Source organism: Rhinopithecus roxellana, chromosome 10 (assembly GCF_007565055.1).
Source record: "Rhinopithecus roxellana isolate Shanxi Qingling chromosome 10, ASM756505v1, whole genome shotgun sequence".
NCBI lineage: Eukaryota > Metazoa > Chordata > Mammalia > Primates > Cercopithecidae > Rhinopithecus > Rhinopithecus roxellana.
In genome coordinates this window covers 1,870,725-1,896,656 of record NC_044558.1, presented here as the reverse complement: position 1 = coordinate 1,896,656, position 25,932 = coordinate 1,870,725, and the positions used below count along the sequence as shown (strand labels likewise).

General features: G+C 38.9%; 1 protein-coding gene across 1 annotated transcript in view; it reads right to left on the bottom strand.

The window, feature by feature from the left end:
* Positions 1-25,932, bottom strand: part of CD163L1 (CD163 molecule like 1) — a 91,520-nt gene that overhangs the window by 12,735 nt on the left and 52,853 nt on the right. Inside the window, exons 9-17 of the mRNA XM_010388036.1 lie at positions 11,330-11,650; positions 8,052-8,366; positions 7,634-7,948; positions 7,183-7,275; positions 6,794-7,108; positions 5,682-6,002; positions 1,709-2,017; positions 1,285-1,317; positions 461-571 (exon numbers count right to left, since the gene is read on the bottom strand). Coding sequence (XP_010386338.1) covers positions 461-571; positions 1,285-1,317; positions 1,709-2,017; positions 5,682-6,002; positions 6,794-7,108; positions 7,183-7,275; positions 7,634-7,948; positions 8,052-8,366; positions 11,330-11,650 — 2,133 coding nt within the window. The remainder of the gene's footprint in view (positions 1-460; positions 572-1,284; positions 1,318-1,708; positions 2,018-5,681; positions 6,003-6,793; positions 7,109-7,182; positions 7,276-7,633; positions 7,949-8,051; positions 8,367-11,329; positions 11,651-25,932) is intronic.

Here is a 25,932-nt window from a genome sequence, read left to right as displayed (position 1 = left end):
CTACTATTATCTTGACAAATTAGGAAATTGGATTTTGGAAAGGTAGTTTCTAGCCAAAGGCCACACAGCTAGTAAATTATATAAGTGGTGTTCAAACCCAGGACACTCTTTTTCTTAATCCTCCACCATGCTTCTACATTTTCTATTGGCTATTTCTGCAATCTAGATTCTGAACCCAAACATACCATTCCCTTTCTTCTATCAGCTAAGATATTTGCCTCTCTGACTCATCATCTGTATTGCAAGCTACAGCTTCTAAAAGATTACATTTGTGTAAATGGAAATTGTGGATGGGCTGATTCTTGATCCTTCCACATGCTTCTGCATTTGGCCTGGCACTTTCCAATCCATCCTACTCAAAGTGCCAAGTGCATTTCTTCCCCTCTGCAAGAATCCCCCATCCTGTGTGCCCTTGGTGGCAGGTAACTCACATTTGATACAATCCTAGTGGGGTTCTCACCTCTGAGGGGCAGATGTTTTTGTTTCTGAACTTGGCACCGCGTGAGAAATAGAATAAACAGAACCAGGAGAAGGAGACCAAAGATACTAGATAAAATAAGTGCTGAATGACCTGTATAGAAATTAAGCATTGATAAGTATTAAACTAGTAGATATCAGTTGTGGGTTTATACATTGTAAAAAAAACTTGTTCCCTAGTTGCTGAGAAGAATAATGGCTATACATTTTAGCATATTCATGAACAATACATAATCTTTGAGAGCTATTTTAGATGAAAACTATCTAGGAACAACTGAATCCAAATCTTTCCATAATTCTATTGCCCTAAATTACTTCCAATTTTATGTGAAAGATTTGATAATTAAACCTTTCCTCTTGCATTGCATTCACTACTAAAACATCAGAAATCAGAAAATACTAGAGCTTGAGCTGTGAGCTGTTTCTTTTTTTCTTTTTTTTTTTGAGATGGAGTCTCACTCCATCACCCAGGCTGAGTGCAGTGGCGTGACCTCGGCTTACTGCAACCTCTGCCTCCTGGGTTTAAGGGATTCTCCTGAGGCTTGAGCTGTTTCTGCCAGTCTCACAAAGAATACTCAAGAATCTAGAAAGATAACTCTATCTATGAGGGTACCACGAGAGTCTTATCCTTCTCTGTGTGTAAAAAGGATTTTTCTAGAGAGAAGGACTGCATAGCAAAGCAATCACAGAGCTATTGATACCACTGGCTGCGACTCACAGACTGATATTTCTGCAGTCCAGAGTCTTCTTTGATTATCATAGCAGTTTCTGCCCTCCCTCGACCTTCCTTATAGCCTTAGGTATTACCTGAGGAGGCATTCGGTGATTTCAGCGACTGTCCTGAGAGAGAGAGAGAAAGACATAAACGAACGAAAAGGAACTGGGTATTTCTTTTTACATCTCCTGTGAATATTGGATGTCATTTAAATATCCTTTTTACGTCTGTGAACATTGGCTGTCATTTAAAATATCACTCCTCAGAATCCTCTTGCTAAGAGGATTTAGTCTAAGGCTAAATCCAGCTTTCTTCCCTCAGAATTATGGGGGCTATTTTAGATAACTGTGGAACATTATCTTATTTAGTTGTGGAAAAACATTAGTTTAACATAGCCTTTCATTCTTCAGCAAGAAATCCTAGTATCTTCAGTTCAACTCTCTGAGTGAGGCTGTTTCCCAATATTCTCTACCATTCCTGGGAGACTCAGTTTAAGCATGGCCTTTTCACACTTACCAGAGCACCTCACGCCAGCATCTTCCTTGTGTCCACAGTCACTTTGTCCCCAGGGTTTGGCATGACAGTCCCATAGAAATGACTCATTTCCTTTGCACTGCATCTCATCCAACCAGATGGTTCCAGTTCCCTGGCCAAATGAAGCCTCCTTCAGGGCAGCCAGAGCAGAGCCACAGCCCAGCTGCTGACATACCACTTCCGCCTCAGCCAGGTCCCAGGAGTCATCACACACTGTGCCCCAGGAGCCTGCGTGCCAGATCTCCACTCTCCCAGAGCACTCAGTGTCTCCTCCACGCACTCGTATTCTATCTACAAAGGCACAAAACATGGCTGTCTTTACTCCTGAAGGAGGTTGTGGGAGAATGCTGAGGTAGAAAAACTTGAAGGTAATAAATGTGCTTGATGAATATGGGTGTGGTAAGGTAGGCAGAATTTCAATGTTACATAGATTAGACAAGAACCTGTAAAGTGAATAAGCCCCTACACATGACTGTGGTTTGTACTAGTCACAGTCAAGGGGTGAAGCATCTCCAGCGAGGCCAAACCAGATATTCATTTTCTACTCTAGGTGTCTGAAAACAAAACATATTGATTTCATTTTCCAAATTTCAATGTCCTATCTGACACAAACCTCCTGTCTTGTCCCTCTCATTTTCACAATTTCTCCAAATATAACTAATGTTCGTTTGGCTCAAGTCTGATCCATAGACCATTGCTTCTTCTATGTCTTCCAATTATCAGTCCTTTCTTGCCTTCACTTCGCTCCCTGTAAGTATGTATACTAAGATCATAACTACAAACACTCTCTTTCCCAAATGAATAATGCCTTGGCACTAGTGACCTCTCGTCACATGGCTGTGTACAAATGCAGGATAAGCCTAACTCTCCACCTCCTTTAAGCTGGTTCCTGAAATACTGAGTTTCACTGCAGATAATTATAACTGGGGTCATTTTAAACTTGCTGTCAAAAAAGTTGGCAGAATCCTCGATATTTTAGAATGATCTTATCATTTTTATTTCTCATTCTTTATTATTTTGTTACACGTTCTTTCATATTCTAAGCCTCTGCCTTACCTCTGCCCACCAACCACATGAAGAGCAAAAGAGAATCTCGGGATTTCTCTATTGGATCTTAGTTCCCGTAATAATATAATATAGTTTCAGTAGATAATTAACTTTTAGGTAATTTGGCTTCTATTCAAAAGGGTGTTTTTGATCTAAACATCTTATCCCCAGGTCTGATAAGTCATCCCCAAGTCCCCAAACCTGGTAACTTTCACATGTACCCTTTAAAAATTTTCCTTTCTCATTGTCATAAGAGTCCCTCTCCAGTTACCAGGTTAACTCTTTTCTCTCTCGCATAGCCAAACATCTTGAAAGAGTTTATTTTTTCTCTTCATTTTTGTAAATCTCCTGCTCATTAATAAATACTTTTAGACTAGCTTCTACCTCCTACCATTGAATGGCCTATATAATAATAAATCACTGAATGGCCTATATAATAATACATTCAGAGTATGGTTTTTAATCCTACTTCTTTGCTATGGTTTGGCTGTATCCCCATCCAAATCTTGAACTGTAGCTCCCATAATTCCCATGTGCTGTTGGGGGGACCTGGTAGGAGGTAATTGAATCATAGGGATGGGTCTTTCCTGTGCTGTTCTTGTGATAGTGAATAAGTCTCACAAGATCTGATGGTTTTATACAGGGGAGTTCCCCTGCACATGCTCTTTTGCCTGCCACCATGTAAAACGTGACTTTGCTCCTCCTTTGCCTTCAGCCATGATTGTGAGGCCTCCCCAGCCATGTGGAATTGTGAGTCCATTAAGCCTCTTTCCTTTATAAATTACCTGGTTTCTGATATTTCTTTATTAGCAGCATGAGAACTGACTAATGCATTCTTTCATCCTTTCACAAAATTGACTCAAGAAAATGAGACTAAGCCAATAGTCCTGGACATTCTTTTTAAGTATTAACAAATTACTATCCAAAATAGCTGTAGTTATTCTCTTCAAATATTGAAACACAATGATTTTATTCCATATACTATTAAAGATCATAAAAGCTGGCAGAATTCATCCTAGTCAATTTTATATTTCAACAAATCTCCAATGCTAATATCAACAAATATAAAAAGAGCACTGAAGATCTATTGCATAGTATCATTCATATACATATAGATGCAAAATTTTAACACACAATATTGATAAATTAAAACTTAAGATAGTTGAAATCCAAAATTTCAGGTAATATAATTGATCAAATAGGAAAATAGATTTTGGGAAGAAAATATTGAGAAATATGCTTAAAATAATTTTCTCTGTATTTAAAGATATTTAATGTGATGTTACTTAAAATGGAAAAATAACTTGAAATTTTTACATGTCCAATGACAGGGATTTGGTGCATCAGATTACAGTGTATCATATGGTAAAAAAAATATACTTTAACTTGAGAAAATATTGCTAAATCAAAAGAGCAGGCAGCACAAAAATGCATAGTATAACTTTTTTGCAATAAAATAGATGAATATATATAAAATATATACACATATATGACACTCAAGAGTGTAACATCAGCTATATATCATCAACTGATCATGGTACTATAAGTGATATTTGTGGTTTTTTTCAAGATTTCTTTTTTTTTTCAATTTTCAGGGGAATGATATTTTGTGACAAAATTACAATAGTAAAAAGAAGCAAAATGCTTAAAAGTATGAAGCACAAATGGACAATACTCATAAATAATGTCCATATCCACTACCAACCAAGCCCATGCAAATTATGTTGATTTAGGTGAAATTTTAATTTGGGAAGGTATGTGTATGTCTGTGTATATGTTTCTTTCTGTGTGTAACATTGATGGGAAGGGTGAAATAAAATCAATGCTCTCATATACTGGTGATAAGAATGAAAACTAATGCATAGGTTTTCTGCTGGAGTAATTAGCTAGTACATATTAAGAATCATAAAAATGTTCACTCATTTTACCCACTCATTATGGGACTAGAAATATAACCTTCAGATATAATCAGAGATTCACTAAAAATGAACAAGGATGCTTATAATGGCATTATTTATACTAGTTTGACATTGAGAAATAGCCTTAATACTAATAATCACATGGTTATTTATGTTCACATGATAAAATATTACATGCCATTTGAAAGCTATTCATTGAAATTAGAATATATTTACAGTATACTTTTACATATAAAAGTAGGATACAGAAATCCTAAATATAGTGTAATGCTATACATTATATGCATATATATCATACTATATATACATGTACACATATATAGTATCTATATTTCATATACACATATCTATAGTTCATACACACAATCATAACTTCAAGTTTTTGTACAAAAGGAAGTCTAATAGTTAATGTTTCTGAATATTAGTAATGGCTATTTTTGATAATCAGATTAAACGTGGAATGCATTTTATTGTTTATAATTGTACAATTTCTAAAATCTCTACAATAAACATATTAAATTTTAATCAAATAAGACAATTTACAAATGTCTTATAAATAATCAACTAACTTCCCATAGTAAAATGTTCTGCAGGAAAAAATAGAGCTGTTTAATCTCCCTAATTAATTCACATTTCCTCAAAAGTTCTGGGCTTTCTAGAATTTCTAAGACAAAGTATATACATAATATTTTCATTTTTAAAAACACCATAATTTTTTATGAGTTGTTATCCCTTTATGTGCTTTCATCCAGCTTCTCACAAGGAGCTTAAAGGAATCAAAAGAGACAATATACATTTTTAAATACCCTGTAAAATACTAAACCAAAATAATAAAATTTCAATATAGAATAGATGTGATAAATCAGGATTTATTGTCATGCACTTTTCAGTGAGTCTGCCGTGTGTTCCTGAATGGAAAGATTTGCTATTTGTGCTAAGTTATATTTCACAGGGCTTCAGTGACAGCCAGTGTTTAGAAAGATACCCACCTTCACATGTGATCCAGGTCTCTTCTGCTGGGCTGGAGATTCTTCGCTCCCATGGGGCAGAGAGGCACTGCCATATGGAGATATGCGTTTTAGAACACTGAATGTCATCCACCCACATGAAACCAGAGCCTATCTTAGACAAAGGGGCGAGGCTGACAACTCCATTCTCCCCACAGCCCAGCTGCCTGCACACAATCCCTGCTATGGCTGTGGTGATGTTCCTCCTGCCAACGCTGCCCCAGGTCCCATTATAGAAGACTTCCAATCTCCCAGCACAGCTCTCCATTTCAGTTTCACTGTAGAGCCTCAAGGCTGTGAATTCTACAGAGAAATACAAAACTTAGTGTTAAATATTTCCTTTGGAGTTGGAAAATTCCTCCTCAAGGAATCCATTTTTCCCTTGGAAATAATATATTAGGGCTCACGATACAATTTCATAAATCACTCTGACATATTAACAGCATAAATCTGATGGAAACTAAGGGTCTTGTGTGATTTCACGATTTGCGTGGGTTTCCCAAATATAGTATTTGAGCTTTAAATTTATATCAACTTAAGTTAAAATGCAACCTTCTACATTCTACTCTCGAACATAAATTCAATTCAGGAAATAATCAGGAGGTTAATCCCATTTGCAGGTATGTCCAAGGGAGAGAATACAGTTATGGGTTCTTCGTTTCTATTTCTGGTCAGGCTGGTCAAGTCCCTTCCTCATCCCTCTTTTTCGCTTACCACTAGAGACAGAAACTAACAACCATGGCTTCAGGCTACTAAAAGCCTAAAACAAAACAAAACAGAACAACAAAATAAGGCAGATTGGACACGGTTGACAGTGTGTTCTCAGAGCCAAGGTGGATGTAACGTAAGGTCCCTTTCTTGGGGTCTAACCTTCTCTGACAGTAAGACCAATCTTATTTTTCTCAGTTATGAATGATACCCAGACAAGTGTAATATGACAAGGGTATTAAGAAATCAGTATAAGAATAGGATTAAAATCAAGTGACTTTTTTTTTTATTCCTAGGCCATACACTTTTCACTATACTTTACAATTGTGTGTGTGCAAGTGCGTGCACATATGCGTAGAGGAGGGTGCAAAGGTAGTAGCACAGACCTGAGCAGATGACCCCTGCGTCCTCCTTGTGCCTGCAGTCGTGCTGCCCCCAGCCCCGGGAAGGGCACTGCCACAAGTGGGACTCCGTTCCTGTGCAGTTCAGGTCATCCAGCCAGATGGGCCCTGACCCCGCCCCAAAGTGAGCAGAGACTGTGGCATTGAGGGCCACTCCACAGCCCAGCTTTCGACACACCACGTGGGCATCACTCAGGTCCCAGCCGTCATCACAGATGGTGCCCCACAAGCCGTCGTGATAGATCTCTACTCTCCCGGCACAGCGGCCGTCCCCGTCCACCAGGCGGAGCCCTTTGTCCTCTTAGAGGAGAAAGTCCAGTTAATAGGTCACATTCTTTAGGGTCGCAGTGTTACCTAAAACTGATTCTGCTTACCTAAGCAGATGAAAGCACGGCCCTCTGGAACTGCAGACAAATACGGGTCAGATAAATTTGCAAGGCATGGAAACAGTGGCTGGGTCAGGCTTCCTGGTGGAGGGTGTAGGAAATGGGGCAAAAGTAAGACCAAAATACATGGAAAAGGGTGAAGAGTTCTGTGATAACATGGAATCAGCAATTGTGGTGAGGACTTCTCAAACCCTGTCATCTATTGAAATCATTTTTATTAATGATGTCTACTTGTAAATCCCAAACACAGAGGTGTTAACTTCACCCTAGGAATGGCCCTAGTTATCATTATTTCTTACATGTTACTCTTTGACTGTCATGCCTATCCTCTCTCCACCTGTGCCCCCATTTTCTTACCCCTCTTTCCTTTAATCCTACACTCCCTCTACCATCTCTGGGTTATATTGACAGTAGTTAACCATAAGCATTGTTCTCTTACCTGTGCAGGTCACAGAGACAGTATTTCCATGGACACAGGGAGGTGCTCCAAGAACTGTCATTTGACAGTTATCCAGAAGTGACTCATTCCCTAAGCAATGAAACCTGTGTCCCCACACATGACCAGTTCTTTCTCCAGTATATTTTCCTCCTGTGGTTGAGACAGCAGCCCCACAGCTGAGCTGTCTACATAGAACGTGGGCATCTTCTGGGTACCAGTGGGTGTCACACAGTAAGCCCCAGAGTCCAAGCACCTTGATCTCCACTTGCCCGTCACATTGGGATTTGCCATTCACAAGTCGGACATCTGTATATCCTGGGAGGAGACAAGGCCATAGAAGAGACATCAGGACTTATCCGCTCCAGCCTCATACTCCCCATCTCTAGCCCCACCAATTAAGATTATTTAAAAATCTCACGGGAACAGACAACTCCAACTTCTCTGCTGTGGATACAAGTGTCTTCCGGATGTTGAACCGTGGGGCATAATGCAAGGTGAGTTTCACTCCCTTCACACTGGAACTTTTCGGCCCAAGTTAGACCACTCCCTTTTCCAAAGTGATCTCCCACAGAAAGAGATACGGCATCTCCACAATTTAATTCTCTGCACAGCACATTGGCAGCATGAAGAGAGAAATCAGAATCACAGACAGAGCCCCATGTGTCTGCATGTTTCACTTCAACACGTCCAGAGCAGGGCATATCAGCTCCAACCAGCCTGGGCTGCCTGTGGGCTACAAAATAGTATTTCAAAAGTTAGTTTTTAGGGTTTTCCAATATCTGTCCCTGTCTCCAATCTCCACCTCTAACCCCAGAGCAATTTTTTTCCATTCATCGTTAAAACATCCCATTTGTAGGGGCTCAGAGAATGAGATTAACAGTACAGACTTAAATTCATAGATCTGGATTACATATCTATTTCCTATGTCTTGGTGACCCACCAATCCTAGATTTAGAGCTCCTCAGAAGGAAATTAATTGCACAATTTGTTTACATTAAAAAATGCTAATTAACTTCAGCATTAAACAACATATATGAAGATTTGTAGTCATCTTAAGAAGATGGTGTAACGTAAGAATAGAAAGACTTCTACCTGCTGGTTAGATCCCAGTAATCCATCTAAATGAGTAATTTATAAACAAACAAACAAAAAAAACTGCCCATTATTCTGACTCTATTCTTTGCAGCAAAACTACTTATATTAGTAATGTAAATTATCTGTCTCCAACCCAGCCATTTTTCCAAACTCCTGACTCATTTATCCAATTTCTACTTAGCATTTCCACTTGGAATTCTTATAGACATCTCAATGTGAATTCTTTGGAGTCCTTTCAAACTTCTATCCAAGGTTGCAGACTTCCATATTTCTATTGATAGAACTCCACCATTCCAGACATTCAAATATTTTGAAATAATTCTTGACTTCTGTTGCATAATTTATCTCGCCTTTCAGAAAGTTTTGTTTTCTGTATTTTCAAAGTATGTCCACAATCCCAAAACTTCTCACCCCTTCAACCCTAGTGCCTGGATTGAGCCACCATCATTACTTGCCTGAGTTACTGCAATAGATTCCTACAGATTCCCTGTTTCTATAATTATTCCTCTATAGTTCATCTTTTAAAAAAATAAAAACCCAGAGAGGTCATTTAAAATGATGTATCAGGTTAAATAAGTATTCTGCCCCAAATCCTCCCATGACTCCATATTTTACTCAGAGTAAAAACTTAAACTCCTACAAAGCTCTACTTGTCCCTGAGTGACCTTCCCCTGCTCATTTACTTCTTTTGGTGCCATGTTCTGATGCTTTACTTATTGCTCTTCAGCTGCACTGGATTCCTTTCTCTTCTTCAAACATATCAGGCATAATCCTACCCCAAGGCTTTTCAACTGGCTGTATCTCTATTTGTATTTTCCTTCTGCATATATAAATATAACTGACTCTCTCATGACCTTCAAGTCTTTGTCTATGTTTCACCTTTTAAGTAAGGCGTACCCCAATCATTTTATTTGGAATTTCATTCTGTCCCATAAACACTCTGGATTCTATTTTCTAGTTCTATTTTTTTCCCATAGCTTCTAACATCAGCTAACAGCATATATTTTACTTCATCTCAGAAAGTGATGCTCTTTTGAACAGCACTACTCTAGAATCTCCTATCAATAAAAAAAATTGAGTAACTCCCCTGGAGATTATATTCCTTTTTAGTCATCACCTTATCTATTTCTTCCCCTTAAAATTTCAACTTTTTGGAAATAGTCTATGCCTATTATTCCAACATTTTTACCTCCCATTTCCTTCTCAACTTGAAATGATCTCCTTTTTCTAATGTGACAAAACTACTTTTATTAAATTTATTCATGACTTCTCTGTTGCTAAGTTTAGTGGAAATTGTTCAGTTTCATCTATATTGGCTTCTTAGGGTTTTTTTTTAATCCATGTCCCCATCTTTTTGAAACATCTTCTTCCCTTGGCTTTAGCGATGTGACATTCTGCAACCACTATTCCTCAGTATGCTTTTCCAACTTCTTTTATGTCAATAAACTATTAAATATTATTGTTCCTCAGGGCTAAGAACTCCTCTTTCTTTGATCTAGGCTTTAAAAATTCTCAATTTACATTTTATTCCTAGATTTGGTTTCCATCCACATATCTAGGACTCTAATAGTTACATCTCCATTCAATAGAAGTCTTCTGATCACCTAAATTTTATATCATATTTCCTCCAACCCTCTTCATTTGATGACTGCTTTACTATTGCCTCATATTTCACACACACAAAATTGGACTCATCATCCCACTCTCTCTAACCTGCTCCTCTTCCAAGATTATCTTTCCAGACAATGAAACTGCAGTGCACCCATCTGCTTAGTCTAGAAACCTTTATCTTTATTCCCACATTCAGTGTATTAAGTTCTGCTGGTTTCAGCTACTAAATATTTCTGAAATTTGGAAGCTTTTCAGCAGCTCCACAGTGAGCATCCTAATCAAAATTCCACATCTTCCCTAGAATTATTCAACAACATGACTCCCAGCATCCAATAGCCTCCTCTCTCCAATACACACACAGACACACACACACACACCACACTGCAGCCAGAGTGCTGTCTTTGAAATGCAAGTTGTATCATGCTTACAGCCTTCAATGGTTTATCATTCACTTTAGAATAAAGTCCAGAATTCCTATTCCATAAATAACCTTTCCCTTCCCTACATATCAAGACTTTATTATAACTTTTCACCCTTGTTCACTTGGATCTAATACCTCTTCTTTCAACCATCTTTTAGTTCCCGGAATAACACAAGCTTATTCCCAAGTGTGGTACTCGAATAAAATACTGCTGTTTAAATTAATCTTCCCAACACTTCTTCATATGATTAAATCATACCTGTCCTTCACATCTTTCCTTAGCTATCACTTCACAGAAGTATTCTCCAACTCTGCAAATAGGTAATGTCTTCTAATTATGCCTTCTCATTTCATCTTGTGCTTCTACTTCACACAATTTTAAATAAACAATTATTTTATTATATATTTTTATTATACACCTGTCTTCCAGATAAGAGGGTAGGATTACTTTTATCTAGTTCGTTTACTTTTGACCTAATACTGTTGAGTAGCCACTTCATAAACATGTATTAAATAAGTGCAAAAAATAAATAATTGAATAAGTGTGTTTATCTTTGTCCAGAAATTACCTGAGCAGACCAAACTTGCTTCCAAATTGAAACGACATGCAGTCTGTTTCCACTCCCATTGTATACAATCCCAGAGAGACGCTTCCCTTCCAGTGCAGCCAGAATTAGATATAAAGATGTGTAATGTTCTTTCTGTGAAATGAGGCTCTCTGGAGACCAAGATTGCAGACCCACATTCAAGTTGCCTGCAAACAACTTCAGCAATGTTTATTCCCCAGCTGTTAGCACACAGAATTCCCAAGGCACCCTGGGCTTTCACCTCAACTCTTCCAGCACATCTGCTGCTTCCACCCACAAGCCTCAGCTCCATATCTGATGCATCTGAAACCAAATACCACAATGATTTTAGAGAAGCACTCTGTGTGAGACATTAAAGATTCTTATCCATTCACATACACTAACATAGACCAGTGGCCAAAAGTTGAGAGATTGTTCAGGTCCTGGCTTCACCAGTGTTTAATTTTATTTTGTACTTTCCTTCAAACTTAACTTTCCTTTTTATTGGATAAAAAATAAAATAACAAAAGTACACCAAGGTATGTTTCAAATTCATGAACATTTCTGGCTTATAAAGCAAGGATATAATTTCGCTTACAACATCTTATCAGAGACTTAGGATAAAAAATAATGTTACTTAATGGCCCTAATTCTTGCCTGAATATTTGAAGAATTACATATTACATGTTAGATACTGAAGAGAATGTTAGGAAGAGGTGAAATAATTTAATGAAAAGGCGATTCCTCAAGGATCTAAAACTAGAAATACCATTTGACCCAGCCATCCCATTACTGGACATATACCCAAAGGTTTATAAATCATGCTGCTATAAAGACACATGCACACGTATGTTTATCATGGCACTATTCACAATAGCAAAGACTTGGAACCAACCCAAATGTCCCTCAGTGATAGACTGGATAAAGAAAATGTGACACATATACACCATGGAATGCTATGCAGCCATAAAAAAGGATGAGTTCACGTCCTTTGCAGGGACATGGATGAAGCTGGAAACCATCATTCTGAGCAAACTATCACAAGGACAGAAAACCAAACACCACATGTTCTCACTCATAGGTGGGAACTGAACAATGAGAACACTTGGGCACAGGGTGGGGAACATCACACACCAGGGCCTGTCGTGAGGTGGGGAACGGGGGGAGGGATAGCATTAGGAGAAATACCTAATGTAAATGACGAGTTAATGGGTGCAGCACACCAACATGGCACACGTATACATATGTAACAAACCTGCATGTTGTGCACATGTACCCTAGAACTTAACGTATAATAATAAAAAAAAAAGTCAAGGAAAAACTGCATAGGGTTGTGATATTACCAAATCCAGAAAAATGGAGAAACTTGCCTATTAGTAATGCCAAATGAAGTAATTCTAAAAAGAAATTGGAGCTCAGGAAAAGAAAACATGAAATTCACTGTATATGAGAAGAGGAGTAGGTGGGTTTTTTTTTGTTGTTGTTGTTAATGAAAAATGCTCAGCATCACTAATGATCAGGAAAATGCAAATCAAAACTACAATGCAACACCACCTTACTCCTGTAAGAATGGCCATAATCAAAAAATCAAAAAATCATAGATGTTGGCGCGGATGCAGTGGAAAGGGAACACTTCTGCACTGCTGGTGGGAATGTAAACTAGTACAACCACTATGAAAAACAGTGTGGAGATTCTTTAAAGAACTAAAAGCAGAGCTACCATTTGATCCAGCAATCCCACTACTAGGTATCTACCCAGAGGAAAATAAGTCATTATCTGAAAAAGATACTTGCAAACGCACGTTTATAGCAGCACAAATCACAATTGCAAAAATATTGAACCAGCCCAAATGCCCATCAATCAACAAGTGGATAAAAAAACTGGTGTATGTGTGTGTGTGTGTGTATATACACACACACATATATATACACACACACACATATGTATATACATATATACACATATATACACACACATATATATACACACATATATATGATGGAATACTACTTAGCCATAAAGAAGAATGAATTAATGGCATTCACAGCAACATGGATGAAATTGAAGACTATTATTCTAAGCGAAGTAACTCAGGAATGGAAAGCCAAACATTGTATGTTCTCATTCATAAGTGGGGGCTAAGTTACAAGGATGAAAAGACATAATAGGGGGGCGGAGCAAGATGGCCGAATAGGAACAGCTCCAGTCTCCAACTCCCAGCGCGAGCGACACAGAAGACCGGTGATTTCTGCATTTTCAACTGAGGTACTGGGGTCATCTCACTAGGGAGTGCCGGACAATCGGTGCTGGTCAGCTGCTGCAGCCTGACCAGCGAGAGCTGAAGCAGGGCGAGGCATCGCCTCACCTGGAAGCGCAAGGGGGAAGGGGATCCGTTTTCCTAGCCAGGGGAACTGAGACACACAACACCTGGAAAATCGGGTAACTCCCACCCCAATACTGCGCTGTAAGCATACAGGCATTCCAGGAGAATATATCCCACACCTGGCCGGGAGGGTCCCACGCCCACGAAGCCTCCCTCACTGCTAACACAGCAGTCTGCCGCGATCTATCCGCAAGGCAGCAGCGAGGCTGGGGGAGGGGCGCCCGCCATTGCTGAGGCTTAAGTAGGTAAACAAAGCCGCTGGGAAGCTCGAACTGGGTGGAGCTCACAGCAGCTCAAGGAAGCCTGCCTGTCTCTGTAGTCTCCACCTCTGGGGACAGCGCACAGCTGAAGACCAACAGGGGAAGTAGCGGGAGCCGGTGCAGACGCGAACGACTCTGTCTGACAGCTTTGGGGAGAGCCGCGGATCTCCCAACGCGGAGGTTGAGATCTGAGAACGGACAGACTGCCTGCTCAGGTGTGTCCCTGACCCCTGAGTAGCCTAGCTGGGAGAAATCCCCCACTAGGGGCAGTCTGACACCCCACACCTCACAGGGTGGAGTACACCCCTGAGAGGACACTTCCAAAGGAAGAATCAGACAGGTACACTCGCTGTTCAGCAATATTCTATCTTCGGCAACCTCTGCTGCTGATACCCAGGCAAACAGGGTCTGGAGTGGACCTCAAGCAATCTCCAACAGACCAACAGAGAGTCCTTCTGACTGTCAGAAGGAAAACTATCAAACAGGAAGGACACCCATACCAAAACCCCATCAGTTCGTCACCACCATCAAAGACCAGAGACAGATAAAACCACAAAGATGGGGAAGAAGCAGGGCAGAAAAGCTGGAAATTCAAAAAATAAGAGCGCATCTCCCCCTGCAAAGGAGCGCAGCCCATCGCCAGCAACGGATCAAAGCTGGTCAGAGAATGACTTGGACGAGAGGAGAGAAGAAGGCTTCAGTCCATCAAACTTATCAGAGCTAAAGGAGGAATTACGTACCCAGCGCAAAGAAACTAAAAATCTTGAAAAAAGAGTGGAAGAATTGACAGCTAGACTCATTAATGCAGAGAAGATCATAAACGAAATGACAGAGATGAAAACCATGACACGAGAAATACGTGACAAATGCACAAGCTTCAGTAACCGACTCGATCAACTGGAAGAAAGAGTATCAGCGATTGAAGATCAAATGAATGAAATGAAGCGAGAAGAGAAACCAAAAGAAAAAAGAAGAAAAAGAAATGAGCAAAGCCTGCAAGAAGTATGGGATTATGTAAAAAGACCAAATCTACGTCTGATTGGGGTGCCTGAAAGTGAGGGGGAAAATGGAACCAAGTTGGAAAACACTCTTCAGGATATCATCCAGGAGAACTTCCCCAACCTAGTAGGGCAGGCCAACATTCAAATTCAGGAAATACAGAGAACGCCACAAAGATACTCCTCCAGAAGAGCAACTCCAAGACACATCATTGCCAGATTCACCAAAGTTGAAATGAAGGAAAAAATCTTAAGGGCAGCCAGAGAGAAAGGTCGGGTCACCCACAAAGGGAAGCCCATCAGACTAACAGCAGATCTCTCGGCAGAAACTCTACAAGCCAGAAGAGAGTGGGGGCCAATATTCAACGTTCTTAAAGAAAAGAATTTTCAACCCAGAATTTCATATCCAGCCAAACTAAGTTTCATAAGTGAAGGAGAAATAAAACCCTTTACAGACAAGCAAATGCTTAGAGATTTTGTCACCACCAGGCCTGCCTTACAAGAGACCCTGAAGGAAGCCCTAAACATGGAAAGGAACAACCGGTACCAGCCATCGCAAAAACATGGCAAAATGTAAAGACCATCGAGGCTAGGAAGAAACTGCATCAACTAACGAGCAAAATAACCAGTTAATATCATAATGGCAGGATCAAGTTCACACATAACAATATTAACCTTAAATGTTAATGGACTAAATGCTCCAATTAAAAGACACAGACTGGCAAACTGGATAAAGAGTCAAGACCCATCAGTCTGCTGTATTCAGGAGACCCATCTCACATGCAGAGACATACATAGGCTCAAAATAAAGGGATGGAGGAAGATCTACCAAGCAAATGGAGAACAAAAAAAAGCAGGGGTTGCAATCCTAGTCTCTGATAAAACAGACTTTAAACCATCAAAGATCAAAAGAGACAAAGAAGGCCATTACATAATGGTAAAGGGATCAATTCAACAGGAAGAGCTAACTCTCCTAAATATATATGCACCCAATACAGGAGCACCCAGATTCATAAAGCAAGTCCTTAGAGACTTACAAAGAGACTTAGACTCCCATACAATAATAATGGGAGACTTCAACACTCCGCTGTCAACATTAGACAGATCAACGAGACAGAAAGTTAACAAGGATATCCAGGAATTGAACTCATCTCTGCACCAAGCGGACCTAATAGACATCTATAGAACTCTCCACCCCAAATCAACAGAATATACATTCTTCTCAGCACCACATCGCACTTATTCCAAAATTGACCACATAATTGGAAGTAAAGTACTCCTCAGCAAATGTAAAAGAACAGAAATTATAACAAACTGTCTCTCAGACCACAGTGCAATCAAACTAGAACTCAGGACTAAGAAACTCAATCAAAACCGCTCAACTACATGGAAACTGAACAACCTGCTCCTGAATGACTACTGGGTACATAACGAAATGAAAGCGGAAATAAAGATGTTCTTTGAAACCAATGAGAACAAAGATACAACATACCAGAATCTCTGGGACACATTTAAAGCAGTGTGTAGAGGGAAATTTATAGCACTAAATGCCCACAAGAGAAAACAGGAAAGATCTAAAATTGACACTCTAACATCACAATTAAAAGAACTAGAGAGGCAAGAGCAATCACATTCAAAAGCTAGCAGAAGGCAAGAAATAACTAAGATCAGAGCAGAACTGAAGGAGATAGAGACACAAAAAACCCTCCAAAAAATCAATGAATCCAGGAGTTGGTTTTTTGAAAAGATCAACAAAATTGACAGACCGCTAGCAAGGCTAATAAAGAAAAAAAGAGAGAGGAATCAAATCGATGCAATAAAAAATGATAAAGGGGATATCACCACTGACCCCACAGAAATACAAACTACCATCAGAGAATACTATAAACGCCTCTACGCAAATCAACTAGAAAATCTAGAAGAAATGGATAATTTCCTGGACACTTACACTCTCCCAAGGCTAAACCAGGAAGAAGTTGAATCCCTGAATAGACCAATAGCAGGCTCTGAAATTGAGGCAACAATTAATAGCCTACCCACCAAAAAAAGTCCAGGACCAGATGGATTCACAGCTGAATTCTACCAGAGGTACAAGGAGGAGCTGGTACCATTCCTTCTGAAACTATTCCAATCAATAGAAAAAGAGGGAATCCTCCCTAACTCATTTTATGAGGCCAACATCATCCTGATACCAAAGCCTGGCAGAGACACAACAAAAAAAGAGAATTTTAGACCAATATCCCTGATGAACATTGATGCAAAAATCCTCAATAAAATACTGGCAAACCGGATTCAGCAGCACATCAAAAAGCTTATCCACCATGATCAAGTGGGCTTCATCCCTGGGATGCAAGGCTGGTTCAACATTCGCAAATCAATAAACGTAATCCAGCATATAAACAGAACCAAAGACAAGAACCACATGATCATCTCAATAGATGCAGAAAAGGCTTTTGACAAAATTCAACAGCCCTTCATGCTAAAAACGCTCAATAAATTCGGTATTGATGGAACGTACCTCAAAATAATAAGAGCTATTTATGACAAACCCACAGCTAATATCATACTGAATGGGCAAAAACTGGAAAAATTCCCTTTGAAAACTGGCACAAGACAGGGATGCCCTCTCTCACCACTCCTATTCAACATAGTGTTGGAAGTTCTGGCTAGGGCAATCAGGCAAGAGAAAGAAATCAAGGGTATCCAGTTAGGAAAAGAAGAAGTCAAATTGTCCCTGTTTGCAGATGACATGATTGTATATTTAGAAAACCCCATCGTCTCAGCCCAAAATCTCCTTAAGCTGATAAGCAACTTCAGCAAAGTCTCAGGATACAAAATTAATGTGCAAAAATCACAAGCATTCTTATACACCAGCAACAGACAAGCAGAGAGCCAAATCAGGAATGAACTTCCATTCACAATTGCTTCAAAGAGAATAAAATACCTAGGAATCCAGCTTACAAGGGATGTAAAGGACCTCTTCAAGGAGAACTACAAACCACTGCTCAGTGAAATCAAAGAGGACACAAACAAATGGAAGAACATACCATGCTCATGGATAGGAAGAATCAATATCGTGAAAATGGCCATACTCCCCAAGGTTATTTATAGATTCAATGCCATCCCCATCAAGCTACCAATGAGTTTCTTCACAGAATTGGAAAAAACTGCTTTAAAGTTCATATGGAACCAAAAAAGAGCCCGCATTGCCAAGACAATCCTAAGTCAAAAGGACAAAGCTGGAGGCGTCACGCTACCTGACTTCAAACTATACTACAAGGCTACAGTAACCAAAACAGCATGGTACTGGTACCAAAACAGAGATATAGACCAATGGAACAGAACAGAGTCCTCAGAAATAATACCGCACATCTACAGCCATCTGATCTTTGACAAACCTGAGAGAAACAAGAAATGGGGAAAGGATTCCCTATTTAATAAATGGTGCTGGGAAAATTGGCTAGCCATAAGTAGAAAGCTGAAACTGGATCCTTTCCTTACCCCTTATACGAAGATTAATTCAAGATGGATTAGAGACTTAAATGTTAGACCTAATACCATAAAAACCCTAGAAGAAAATCTAGGTAGTACCATTCAGGACATAGGCATGGGCAAGGACTTCATGTCTAAAACACCAAAAGCAACGGCAGCAAAAGCCAAAATTGACAAATGGGATCTAATTAAACTAAAGAGCTTTTGCACAGCAAAAGAAACTACCATCAGAGTGAACAGGCAACCTACAGAATGGGAGAAAATTTTTGCAACCTACTCATCTGACAAAGGGCTAATATCCAGAATCTACAAAGAACTCAAACAAATATACGAGAAAAAAACAAACAACCCCATCAAAAAGTGGGGAAAGGATATGAACAGACATTTCTCAAAAGAAGATATTCATACAGCCAACAGACACATGAAAAAATGCTCATCATCACTGGCCATCAGAGAAATGCAAATCAAAACCACAATGAGATACCATCTCACACCAGTTAGAATGGCAATCATTAAGAAGTCAGGAAACAACAGGTGTTGGAGAGGATGTGGAGAAATAGGAACACTTTTACACTGTTGGTGGGATTGTAAACTAGTTCAACCATTATGGAAAACAGTATGGCAATTCCTCAAGGATCTAGAACTAGATGTACCATATGACCCAGCCATCCCACTACTGGGTATATACCCAAAGGATTATAAATTAGTCTACTACAAAGACACATGTACACGTATGTTTATTGTGGCACTATTCACAATAGCAAAGACTTGGAATCAACCCAAATGTCCATCTGTGACAGACTGGATTAAGAAAATGTGGCACATATACACCATGGAATACTATGCAGCCATAAAAAAGGATGAGTTTGCGTCCTTTGTAGGGACATGGATGCAGCTGGAAACCATCATTCTTAGCAAACTATCACAAGAAGAGAAAACCAAACACCGCATGTTCTCACTCATAGGTGGGAACTGAACAATGAGATCACTTGGACTCGGGAAGGGGAACATCACACACTGGGGTCTATCATGGGGAGGGGGGAGGGGGGAGGAGGGAGGGATTGCATTGGGGAGTTATACATGATATAAATGATGAATTGATGGGTGCTGACGAGTTGATGGGTGCAGCACACCAACATGGCATAAGTATACATATGTAACAAACCTGCACGTTATGCACATGTACCCTAGAACTTAAAGTATAATAAAAAAAAAAAAAAAAATTTAAAAAAAAAAAAAAGAATTCTAATATGGGCATTTAGAGTTCCCTAGCTAGCGTCTCATGTTGCCTCTGATCTCTTGAACTATTATTCCACAAATAAACTCTCCAATTGCAATTATAGTAAGAGTTCTGCAACTTATTACAAGAGAATTTGAGGTGTGGGGTGGAATGGAAATTAAGACGACCCTGGGGGCCTGCCAATTTTTTTTGTCTATGGGACCAGAGTACTTTTGTTTCTGCTGTAAAACTTCTTAAGGAAAAAATTTTAAATGTCAGATAATTTCAAGACCTTGTAAAATAATGAAAAAAAAATTTTTAATGTTGAATAAACCTGTAATTACCTGAGATAATAAAAAAAAAAAAAAAAAGAAAAGACATAATAATAATACAATGGACTTTGAGGACTCAGGGGAAAGGGTAGGAGGGGGTTGAGGAATAAAAGACTACAAATTGGGTTCAGCGTATACTGCTTGGGTGATGGGTGCATCAAAATCAATCTCACAAATCAAAACTAAAGAACTTACTCATGTAACTAATTACCATCTGTTCTCCCAAAAACCTATGGAAATAAAAAACTTTTTAAAAAGGAGGAAAAAAAAGAATTAAATTAGAAAGTAATTCTGAGCCAAATTGAGTCACCTCTTGAAGGAAATTTTTAGCAGTGTTGATGTAAAATGAAATGAATCTAATTCTAGAAAGGTTACTTTATCTTTTTAGGACAGTTTGGTAGCTTTGAGCGTGCTGTGGCATAGTCTGTGAAACAAAAATAATATTGCCTGCTAATTTGAGGATATATCTAATTATATAAGAGTGTAATACTTCTTTAATTAAAAACTATAAATGGTATCAGCTTGTTTTCTATTGTTTTAGTTAAAAATAAAAATTCACATTATTAAATGCCTATGTGATATCAAACTATTTTTCTACTTTATATACTACATTATATTAATAGATTTATTGACTTCCTAATGTTGACAGATCTGACATGTCAGAAAATCAACTCTGACTTTGCCTGACCAGCTCAAACCTGACCAAGTTACTTCCTATTGGCCTTGAGAAGAAGAAAAATATCATGAACATGGTCTAGAGGACCTGGAATGTCTGTCCTTTCCTGCCACTTCAGCCCCACTTCCTGCCTTATAAAACAGCTGAATGAAATTTTACTACATTGGTTCTTTTGATATAATCTTGTGTAGACATGAGATAATTCTCTAAATAAAACTCTCATTCAGCAGAAAAATAGAGTTGCAATGTATTTCCATTTTAAGCCTATTTGTTACTCTGTGTCTTTGGAGCTCAGTGACAGGGTTTGTGAAACATGAGTTTCTGTTTGTAATTGGCAGGTGTTTCAAAACAATAATCATGTGAGGGTGGCAGATCAGTCTTAGCAACTTTACCATAAAAGTAAAAAGAAATTTTTTAAAATGGGACTTATTGTAGGTACTGATGTTTAGAGAGCTCTAATTTTGTGTGTGGTGGCAGGGAGGGTAGGAAGAATAAACATATATATCTTGTAGGAATCTCTATCGAAATTGAGATTCCATGAAAGGGTGTCTAGAAACAGATGAACTTTCTTCCCTAAATGAACTACGCTAAATATAGGGAAAAACATATTTCACTGCTTTGTAGCAACATATGTCCACTCTGAGAGAGAGTCTTAGGTGGAAAAACAGGTGTTGCAGGTGATTCATCATAAAAAGGTGACATCACATTGACTTTTAGGTTTTTCTGAATTTAAAAAATATGTATTTACGGCCGGGCGCAGTGGCTCAAGCCTGTAATCCCAGCACTTTGGGAGGCCGAGACGGGCGGATCACGAGGTCAGGAGATCGAGTCCATCCTGGCTAACACGGTGAAACCCCATCTCTACTAAAAACACAAAAAACTAGCCGGGCGAGGTGGCGGGCGCCTGTAGTCCCAGCTACTCGGGAGGCTGAGGCAGGAGAATGGCGTAAACCCGGGAGGCGGAGCTTGCAGTGAGCTGAGATCCGGCCACTGCACTCCAGCCCGGGAGACAGCGCGAGACTCCGTCTCCAAAAAAATAAAAATAAAAAATAAAAAATATGTATTTATATATAATTGTTTTATATACATGATTATATATTTTATATACACAATTATATATTTTATATATAATGGTTTTATCTAGAATTGTTTATATATAATTGTTATATATAATTGTTTTAAATATATATATACACACAGAGATATATATAATTCTCAATATATAAAATGATTATTACCAATAAGAAAGTCTGTAGTTTACAGTAACAGATACAAGCACAGAGAAGAAAGGTGTGGGTAGTTTCTGTGGACTGGAGTTGGGTCCTGTGTTCAGGAACCCTCAACTGTCTTATTGAAAGACACACTGATACTCATGACTATGGAGAGAAGAACTTTCCCTTAAAAGAGAATAGCTCAAGCGGGAGGCTTCAAGATGGCTACTAGAGGCACCCAACACTCACCACCAAAAACGATCAAAACAGCAAGTAGATAATTTCACAACGAATAGTGTCTAAGATAGAACACTGGAATTCAGCAGGGAAGTGATAGGGAACAGATCCTTCTGAGGCACAGAGAGAGAAAGAAGTGAAGCAATTGTCTGGTTAGGACTGACTGGAAGCCTGGTAAGGATCCCCACTGTAGAAAAAGAATAAACAAGAGATTCCTAGCAGTCCACATTCCCACTGTGGGCCCTTGCAATCCTAGCCATGGGAGAGCCCCTCAGCTTCTGTGGGTTCTGAGACTAATATAGGGAGCTGCCTAGACTTTGCACAATAGCATTGTTCCACAGGGGAAGTTTATGCTGAGTCCTACATCCCAACCCCCAATCCCAAGAACCAAGTAACTGTAGCATGGCACCATTTTGAGAGTCCAGCTCCCACAAGATTGCATCCTGTCCTGGGCCTCAGTAAACCCTACATCTCTGCAAGTCTAGAGCCCCACTGATATCCTCCTTCATCCATCCGGAAGGCTGCAGTGGTGCCATGCTGGCTGGACTGGCAGTGTATCTAGGTCCCAGCCATCTATTCCACACAGTGTCTCACACACTGGGAAATGGGTAGTTCACAGAGGAGTTCCCCCATGATGAAGAGAGCTGAAGCATGTCTCCCCAGAGCCTGAGAGCCACCTGCCTGGGGTCACTATCACTGATAGCAACCTCACTTCCTCACAGCAGCAGGGACACTGTGCACTTGCATGAGCCTTCAGTGAGCCTGAAAATGGCTTGCCAGGATGCCATACAAGGACCTACATGGAGGTAGGTCCCCACCTGCTACCACCTAAGCATGCCACTCAACGGCCTGTAAATTGCCCCATTCCACTCATCATAGCCTGACCCTGTGTGCAACATCAGTAGCCTTGAGAACAGACCTGCACTGCTGGGTGCCACCACCGCCTCCAGCACCCACCTATATGTGTCACCTGGGGGCCTGGAGAATTGCCTGCCCAGCACTGCTAGCACTAGTGTATACCAGCTGGGAACCTGAGAGTTGGCCTGCCACCACTAATGCCACTGGGGACACCATGCATGTTACCTAGGGGCCTGAGAACTTTCCCACCTGCCTAACCCAATGCTGCCACTGCTGGTAGACAAGCAAGCCACCTGGAAGCCCAAGAATTGACTCACCTAGATCAGCTCACATTGGTGCTTGCATGTGCCACCTAGGGTCCCATGGACAGGCATGCTCAGCCTGCTACCACCACCACTGAGACCCAGGGACTGGCTTGTCTGATGTCCTTATTCTTAGCAAAGCTTCACAACAGCCTTAACTAATAAACACAGTCTAAGCCAAAGAGGAAATCCCAGACACTCTTGACACTGATTACCACTGAAGAAATCATGGAGATTACACTAGAGCATGTACCCAGGATCAAAGATAAACTGCCCTACTCAACCAACACTATAGATATATCTATAACAAAAAGTTTTCCTCTATGAAAGCCAACCCCAAAATTCAAAAGCAATGATTGTTATACCAGATGCACAGATACCAATGTCAGGACACAAGAAACATAAAAAGGCAAGGAAACATGACACCTTCAAAGGAACACAATAATTTCTCCAGCAACACATTTCAGCAAAAAGAAAATTGATAAACTGCCTGAAAATAATTTTAAATAATGATATTAAAGAATTTCAGTGAAACACACACACAAAAACACAGATAAATAATGCAAATAATTTAGAAAAACAATTTAAGATATTAATGAGAAATTCAACAAAGAGATAGAAATCATAAAAAAGAAACAAACAGAAACCAGGGAACTAAATAATTCAATGAAAAACATAAAAAATACAATCAAATAAAGCAGAAGAAAGAATTGCAGAACTTGAAGATAAATCTTTGAAATAACCTAGTAACAAAAAAATAAAGAATTTTTTTTAATTAAAAAAACCTTTGCAACACTTGGGACACCATAAGGTGACCAAATATTTGCATTTTGGGTATTCCAGAAGGAGAAGAGATGGATAATGGCATAGAAAACTTATCTAATAAAATAATAGCTGAAACTTTCGAAGTTTAAAAGATACTTAGATATCCAGATATAAGAAGCTGAAAGATCTCCAAATAGCTACACCTCCTCCCACAAAATGTATTCTCCAAAGCACATTATAGTCAAACGGTGACAAGCCTAAGATAAAAAAGTGTTAAACACAACAGGAAAAAAACGGCCACTCATGTGCAAGGAAACTCAGATCAGATGACTAGGGGATTTCCCAGCAGAAATCTTACAGGCCAGGAAAGAAAGGTATGGTGTATTCAAAGTGCTAAAAGAAAAAAATGCCAGCCTAAAATACAATACCCAGCAAAGCTATCCTTCCAAAGTGAAGGAGATATAAGGTCTTTCCCAGATAAGCAAAACACGAGGAAATTCATCACCACTAGATTAGTCCTACAAGAAACACTTATGGAAAGCTATATCTGAAGTGTATATCATCATGAAAGCATATGAGAGTATAAAACTCACTAAGCAGACAAATGAGAAAAAAAGGGTCCAAATGTTACCACCATAGAAAACCACAAAACAGCAATAATAAATAAGAGAGAAGAAAATAAAGGATATATAAAACAACAAAAAACAATGAATAAAATGACAGAAATAAGTCCTTACACCTATCAACAATAACCTTGAATGTAAATTAATTAAACTGTCCACTTAAAAGATATAGATTGGCTGAACGGATAAAAAAAAAAAAATGACCCAAATATATGTGGCCTAGAAGAAAGTGACTTCAACTGTGAAAATAGACACAGACTGAAAGTGAAGAAATGGACAAAGATATTCCATGGAAATGAAAACCAAAAGCAAGTAGAAAAGTAGAAATAGCTATACTTACATCAGATAAAGTGAACTTTAAGTTAAAAACTGTAAAAAAAAACAACAAAGATAATAATCATATACAGATAAATTGATCAATTTATTAAGGGGCTATAACAATTCTAAATACATATACACCCAACAATGAAGCACTCAGACATATAAAGCAAATATTATTAGATCTGGAGGGAGAGAGTGACTCAAATACAATAATAATTGACACTTCAACTACTTATCTCAATATTGAAGATATCGTCTAGACAGAAAACCAGTAAAGAAACATCAGATGAAACTAGACTTTAGACCAAATGTACCTAATGGACATTTACAGACTATTTCATTCAACAGCTGTAGAATATACGTTCTTTACATCAGCACATAAAACGTTTTCCAGAATAGACCATATTCAAGGCCACAAAACAAGTCTCGACAAATTTTTAAAAATCAAAATTATATAAAGTATCTTATCAGACCACAACAGAGCAAAATTGGAAATCAATAACAAGATAAATTTTGGAAACTAAAAATACATGGAAATTAAACAACATGCTCCTGAATGATCACTGAGTTAATTAAGAAATTAAGAAGGAAATGACAATATTTCTTGAAACAAATGAAAATAGAAACACAACATACGAAAGCCTACAGGATACACCAATGGCACAATTAAGAAGGAATTTATAGCAATAAACAAAGCAAAAAGGTAAGAAAATTTCAAATAAACAATCTAATGATGCATCATAACATGCTAGGAAAGCAAGACCAAACCAAACCCAAAATGTGTAGGAGGAAAGAAATAATACAGATCAGTGCAGAATTAAACAAAATAGAGCCTAAAAACCAATACAATCAATGAAACAAAAAGTTGACTTTTTGAAAAGATAAGATCAAACTTTTGCTTAAAGAAGAGCAAAGAATCAAATAAAAA